A 7792-nucleotide genomic window follows, 5' to 3' on the forward strand; every position below is an offset into this window, starting at 1 on the left:
AAAAGTATCTGAAAAACTCAAGTACGCACCTGGCAAAAATTGCATCTGGACTATTCAATAGATAAGAGTATTAAGACTGAGGATCTTGAATTTGATAACTGCACTGGGGTGATGTCAGAACATATTCTTGTTCTTAGGAAATGTACACGGAAGTATTTAAAAGTCAAAAGGCATAATGTCTGCAACTAACTCTCAAATGGTTCAGGAAAAGATCGTGAGATGGCGAGAATGGGAGCGTTAAAGCAAATGTGAAAAATGCAGACAATTGGCAAACCGGAGTGAACAGGGCACAGGAGTTCTCTGTATGATTCTTGCAGTTTTTCAGTAAGGTTGAGATTATTTTCTAATAAAAAGTTTGTTAAGCTCCAATGCATGGGTGCCATGATTCGCAAATTTTAGTGATACACAAGCTCCTTTGTGAAGTTTGACCTATCCACGCCGTTATTTAATAATTTTCTTTAGGTCAAATAAAATTTTTAAATGTAAAGAAACTTAGTCTCATCCCCAAGCAACATAATCCAAAGATGCATAAGTATTCTTCCTCCCAATACATATAAGAAAATATCTAGGAATAGAACTTTTAAAATAGAAACTTCTAAAACAAATCTATATAGGTCCATCACAGCTTGGAAACGCCATCCATGGCTGCTTCCGTCAAGTCCATAGGTCCCCTCTCCCAAATCCCTGCCACGTGGCCCCATAAAGACCCACCACCCTCAGCCCCAGCCCTTACGTCGCTCTCATGTTGTTTTTTGGCTCCAGTGGGATCTCTATAACTTTGGTGTTGCCCACGATCTTCTCATAGCTGGTGGTGGTCACGGTTTTTCCCGTGATCCGGTGCACCTGGTAGAAGGCGTGGGGTTTAAGGATCCGCTCATCAGCTGTCCCAATGAAGATCTGAAGCCCCAGGGGCTTGTTTTCCATGTAGCCATGGAGCTGTGTGGGGCGAGAGAAAATAAAATCAAATTATTACAGCACCGTTGACATGCAGGGTATGGCGGTTACCGTCCAACAAACAAAAAGAACAGAGAAACTCCTGGGCAGCAGAAAAAGCACAGGATTTTGGCACCGTCTGGAGGAATGGAGAACTGGGAGCAAACTTGATGTCCAAGCAGAGGGGACTGCTTCAATAAATTACAGGGATCTTTTCTAAAACAGAATATTAAGCAGCCACACAAAGAATGTGGTAGATCAGAACTGCATGTGTGGAGAAACTGTGCTTAACTGGCAGTCCAGGGTTTGGGGGTGGGGTGGTGTTGCATGGTAGGGTGGATAGAAAATAATTGGAAGAGATAAACCAGAGAGCTCTTGACCATGGTTGGCCTGGGAAGATCCAAAGAAAGAACTTTCACTTTTTACGTGACTGTATTCCAATTATTAATAACAAGTTTGATTTTGTAATTTAAAAAAAGAATGAGCAAGGCAAAAGGACCACCATCTAAGTCAAAAGAAAATTAAAGACTGGAATAAAATATGTGCAATATATAACAGGCAAAGGATTAGTATACAGAATATATAAAGAATGCCTACAAGTGAATAAGTAAAGGACATCATATTTAAAATTGAGTCTCACCCCCCAATGGCTCTCCTATTGCCCTTTCCTTTTTTTTTTTAATCCAATCTAACATACTATATATTTACTCAGTTCCTTTTGCCTTTCGCCTACACCTAGACTATTACCTCTTTGAGGGCAGGGCTGCCTGTTTAACTTGCCACACAATCCCTAGCACCTAGGATAATGCTGGGCGCATGGTAGACAGTATAGCACATAGTTGCTGAATGAATTAATAAAACTATCCAACAGAAAAAGATGAGCAAGAGATTTGGACAAGCAATTCACAGAAAAACAAATAGCCATTAGCACAGAAAGGAAGATCAATTTGACTTGTCAACAGAAAAATGCAAATGAAACAACCTTGAGATGTCATTTTTCACCTGTTAGATTAGCATGCATGTAGATACCTGATAACATCAAGTATTTTGCAGACTGTGGGGACATAAGCACTGTCATGCAGCTGATAAGAAATGCTTTAACTATTTTAAAGAGTATTGAAGTGATACCATAGCTATTAAAATTTTAAAAACACACATATTCCCTATGACCCAGTAATTCTGCTTCTCAGTATGTACCCTAGAAGAAATACTGTGCATGCAGGAGACATGCACAAATGTGTTTACTAAAACAAATGGAATAATAAACAACTAGTTATAGCAATAGGTTTATGAACAGTATGACATGTCCCGACTAGGAAAGACTGCAGCAATTTTAAAAACAAAGGTAGAGACCTGTGAACTGATCCAGAAAGATCTAAGACATAGTGTTGAAAAAGAAAAGCAATTTGTAGAAAAATATGGATAGTGTAATAACTACTTATTTAAAAACGCTGAGTTTTTTCAGTCCATCCCTTTATATACATGCAAATGCAAGAGGAAAAGGTGTAGGAGGGTGTGCTCCAGACCGACAACACCTTGATCACTTCTAGGGATGGAGGAGAAGATCAAGATTGAGAAGGTAGTCAGAGGACTTCAAATTTATTCACAAAGTTATAGGACAGATATATTTCTGGAAACTTGTGAAATTTAACATTGGTTTTGAAAATATATAACAAAAGAAAAAAAATGTGTATTGAACTGAGTGTTTTGAACTGAAGATGGGTTTCTGTCTTGCCACTCCCCAGCTGAGAAATGCTGGGCAAATCATTTAATCCTTCTTTGCCTCTGTTTCTTTCTCTGCAAATCGAGGGAAGCTGTGACGAGTGACAACAAAGGTCCCACCCTTCCAGAACATTCTACAAAATTTCAATAGGCTCTCCAGTCACCTGGCAAAAACCAAAGGTTCCAGGGTAATAGAGAATGACACACGGTCCAGGGTTGTGCTATCCAATACAGTAAATAATACAAAAAATAAAATTGAAAGTTCAGTTTCTCAGTTGCACTAGCCACGTGTCAATTGCTCAATAGCCACAAATGGCTAGCAGCTACCGTAAAGGACAGCACAGGTGCGGAACATTTCTATTATCGAGGAGCGTTCTATCAGACAATGCCAGTCTAGAAAGACAGAGTTCTCTCGCCCCCTTCTAAAAATGATACAAAGAGACAGGCTAGCAGTGGAGCAGTCAGATGACAACCTTTTTCATCATCTGCCACAGCATTTACATGTGTGTCTGATACACACCCAAGGTGCACCCGAGGGCAAAGATGGAAATCGAAGTCAGAGCCTCTTATCTTTCTCCCCCATGCCAACTGAAGAACAAGGTACTGTTCTTGGTGACAAAAATCAAAGGAAGAAGGGCAGTGTAGGGAAGAGATTTTGTTTTTGTTGTTTTTGCCTTGCATTTGGACCCAAGATAAATATATTTCCTCATTTCGCCTCCTGGATTTATCAGGAAGTGGTAAACACAGCACCACACAGCACAGAGAAGAAAAGTACGTAGGATAGAGAGTACGCCCTGATGGTCTGAGGTTCCTTCCTCCTCCAGATCACAGAAGAGATGAAATTGCAGGCTGAGTGCCTTCATAGTAAACACCCAGGGAACACCTGCAAATAAAACCTGTCACGTCCACACCACTCTACCTCAGTCCGGCTACTTCAGCCCACTCCCCTGCTGGCACACCTAGTCCAAGCCACCATTGCCTTGCCCTGGAGTGACTACCACTGCCCTCTAACTGGCCTCTTGTTGGTCTCTCACAGAACAGCCCAATGGCCTTTTAAAAATGCAAATGAGACCCAGCTGCTCCTCTCCTTACAACCCTCCAAAGACTTCCTGTGGCCTTAGAACAAAAATGAAACGTGGTGCCATGGTCTCTGAGGCTTCCAACAGCCCAGCCTCTGCCTTCTTCTCCTTCCATCCCATTAGGCACCAGCCATCCTCCTGTTCCTTGAGCACACCAGGCTCTTTCTGACCTCAGGGCCTTTGCACAGCCATCTTCTCGGCCTGGAATGCTCTTTCATCAGTAGTTCTCTGATCTTCAGGTCTTTCCTGAACCACATTTACATACACCCAGTGCTGGAGCCGGCTCTTTCAGCCTTGCAAGAGCCAACTGTTAAATTTTTAGGAATTTTAAGAGCCAGTTCACATTACTTTGGTAGCTTGAAATCAGCCATGGTGGGGATATTGACACCACATCAATTGACAAGTGCGACAAATTGGGGGCTCTTTCTTCTGGGGAATTGGATGTTAAATATTCACTAGCACAGTGCTGGAATAGTTGCTTTATTAACAACGGAAATCCCCTCATTCGTTGTTTCTTTCCTTAGCATCTCTCTCTCCCACCTGAGCATGAGCTTCATGGTAACTGGAACCTTGTTATTTGTTCAGTGTGATCAATAAATGTGTTGAATGAATGATCACCATCAACAACAATGCAGCAGCTAAGTGCACACCCTGCTTGGGCCAGGCACTGCGCACCGATGTTTTACCTGTATCACAACTCTATGTAGGGCAAGCCCACTTTTTAGACGAGTAAACTGAGGCTTGGAAAGGTCAGGCAACTTGTCCTAGTCAACGCCGTTAGTAGAGGGCAGAGCCAGGACGTGAACTCCGGGCCATCAGGCTCTCAGCCCACTCCCTTAACCGACACACTGCCCATGTCCCTGGCATCGGATGAACTCACAACTGCTCTCTGATCTACGACTACAGGTCAGAAAGTCAGGTCCTCAAAGGGAACACTGGGAAGTGCCAAATTATAAGATCAAGGGTGTTCTTTCTACTGGACAAGGGGTATGGGAAGAGGAAGGGAGATGGAAGGCGAGAAACAAAGAGAAGACAGCAACCACAACAGATGAATAATGGTGCCCCTGGAGGGAGAAACCCTCTCCTTTACGGAGGATGCTTCTGTGTCCCAGAGCAGCCCCTGGGTGAGCAGGACTAGCTGATACAATGTAAGGAGGTGGAACCCCTCACCTTGGTGAGTGTCCCCTCCCCAGGTAACACCAGAGAAGGCGATGATACACTAGAAAGGAGAGCATATGTCCCATTTGGTCAGACATACCTGGACCTCAGTGCTGGCTCTGCTTTTTAAAAGCTGTGTGTCTTTGGAGCAGTGACCCCGCCCCTCTGAGTTTCCATTTGCTCATATAAAACAGAGACATCACCTCCCACTCCCCAGGGCTCTTTCGAAGACTAAATGAGTCGACCTTTGTAGGGCCCCAGAGCACAGCACCAGGTAGGTGGTGCCCATGAAATGAGAACCGTCTTTGTCATCAGAGGATGATGCAAATCGGTACAAGGAGGTGATATTACAGAACTGAATGGGAAGGCGAAGAATGAATGTGAAAGACCCACAAACTGAAAAACAACCAGAAACATCCCTGTGTGTGGTGACACCCAGTCACGAATTTCAGTCTTTACTGTGGGCTTAGCAGCTGGAAGGAGGGGCCAAATTGTATGAAACGTACTCTCCTCTCTCCCCCTCCTCCGCCCCAGAAGGCAGTAGGAGGTGCCTGGACCCTGGATGCTGAGCGTGCTCACTCTGAAAGAGCCCTGCCAGCTCTCCGGAGCTTTGGATAGAAGAGCATGGAGCTATTTACTTGCTTCTCAAACAACGGATGATTTGCGTCTTGCAAATAAACTTGATGCCTTGGGATGGTGTGATCTGCACCTCAAGGTCCCGAACGCCCTGTCATCCCCACTTTAGGGAGATCTTGGTCACAAGGGCTCTCTCCAGGCTTCTCCCCAGGTCAGGCCTTCTCAGAGGCGCAGGCAAGCAGGGTCACCTTCCAGCCACAGCAGACAGCTGCTGCAACCTAGCTCAAGGTCAGCTGGCCTCCAAAGCAGAAGAGCCCCTTCCTGCAGCCACGGTGAGAGCGAAAGTTTTGTGCTTCTTGTAATTTTCCAGGCTGTCGACAACATTCCAGGAAGCAGCGGTGTTTCTAGGGCACGTTGTGAGGGCAGGGAGTGTCATCGCTGATTTAATATGCACAGAAATGCTGCAAAGAAAGCAGGAGGGGGTCCCTTTTCTGGATGAGAAAGCTGACGCTCCGCGGGGTGAAGTGCCTTGCTCATGACCCTAAGGCGGGACCCCAGGGATGAGGCCATATCTGATTCCTCTCTCTCTCACCGTTGGCCCCTGACTCAGAAAAAGGCCACTGCTCCTGAGTGTGGACTCTGCATTCTAAGACAGGCAGGTCCATCCCACCAACTCAGCAAAAGGAACGCAGAGGCAAACATGGTCTCCACATCCCAGAGGCCTACAGTGTCACAGAGAAAGCTCATCAGACACCCACCCCCACCCCCAAATTCAAGCTTGGCCCGATCATATCCGGACGCACAGATAAAAGGGCATCAGTGTTGGTTGACTCTTGTTTTTCCTTTGCCTTGTTATAAAAGTAATAAGGGCTTATTCACTGTAGGAAAAATAGACAGCATAAAAATATAGAAATTATAAAGAAAATACTCCCTCAAAATAAGGAAGCATTCTAAGGGCACGTTCTTCCAAATTTTTCTTCTAGACACCTGGATAAACATATTTGGGATTCTATTTTATGTATTGTTTCCACTTAACAATATAGTATGACCATTTCTCCTTGCCATTAAGTCTTGTTTTATGAGAAAATCTCAAATGACTGCCGAGTGTTTCCCAGGGCTCAGACTAGCAGGAGGTAAGTGAGGTGCATGACTCAATGATTTAAGGAGGCACTGGCTCTCAGGGTCGCGCGAATGCAAGGTGGGCTCCTGAGAGCAACTGCTGCCTTAAATTTTGCCCCCTCGGTTCCCCTACCTCCCTACTGTGCCTCACTGGCCCCTCCCAGGTCCCAGCCTATGTATAAACCAGTTTTAATTGACCCCTACAGTTGGGCATTCAGGTTGCTTCAAACTTCCCCCATGATAAACACTGCAGCAGAACTCTTATAAATGACGCATCCTTAAAAACAATTTCTCTATCAGCTCTGCTCAGAGCATTTTAAACGCTCTCTGATGGATGGGGATGCCACCAAATCCAAAACGTGGGATTGATTTTCAAAATGGCAACGGGCCAAAGACACTGTTTTGGATTTTACTAAAAGCAAACTTGAACAATGTTAAGTAGTAGCATTTTTTGTTGTTGTTGAATGTGGAATATTAGGAAATTGGTATCATCCTCAAAGATTTCACTCTGAAAGAAGAGAAAAGCCTGTGGGCGTATTTTATTGCAATTCCCCCACTGCCACATAGCATGTGGGGAGACGGTCTGCACAAACACACATGGATCCCAGACTCAGTCTGTATTTTGGGAGGCAAAAGTCACAGGACATACCTGCCACCCCAACCTTACTCCCTTCCCATCCCATCCCATACACACGCGCACATACACACGCATACACACGCACATGCACACCAGGGAAACTAGTCCTTGATTTTTCTGTCATCTCAGTCATCCCAACAAGCATTCGATATCCATCTAATGAGCACGTTAATAATTTTATTAAAAAGTCCTAATTCTCAATGCATCCTGCTACCTCGCGGCCATACTGGATTCATCCCAAAGTCCTGTCAATTCTTCTTCCTACAGCCCACTCTTGCCTCCTCCATCGCTTCCACCCTAGTACAAACTACAGCCATTGCTCTCCTGAAGCGGTCACCCTGCATCCCCTCCACGCCTCACCCACCATGTCCACCCTGTGCCAGGATGACCGTTTACAAACCTCAGCTGGCCATCAATCACCTCCAGTTCCCACTGGCTCCAAGGCCCTGCGTGGTCTGGCCTCGCCTCTCATCAGCCCCCCCACCCTGTTGCCACAGTCTTTCCTGTGTCTGGTTTTTCAGGAACAACCCCCCCTCCACCTGCTCCCCCCCTTGATGCACACTCAGCT

The 7792-nt window shown here is 45.1% G+C and overlaps 1 protein-coding gene across 1 annotated transcript in view; it reads right to left on the minus strand.

Annotated features, from left to right (window-relative positions):
* Positions 1–7792, minus strand: part of NFATC2 (nuclear factor of activated T cells 2) — a 138947-nt gene that overhangs the window by 77259 nt on the left and 53896 nt on the right. The window contains exon 4 of the mRNA XM_019640921.1: positions 734–936. Coding sequence (XP_019496466.1) covers positions 734–936 — 203 coding nt within the window. The remainder of the gene's footprint in view (positions 1–733; positions 937–7792) is intronic.

The sequence above is a fragment of the Hipposideros armiger genome, unplaced genomic scaffold (assembly GCF_001890085.2).
Source record: "Hipposideros armiger isolate ML-2016 unplaced genomic scaffold, ASM189008v1 scaffold_54, whole genome shotgun sequence".
NCBI classification, from domain to species: Eukaryota; Metazoa; Chordata; class Mammalia; order Chiroptera; family Hipposideridae; genus Hipposideros; species Hipposideros armiger.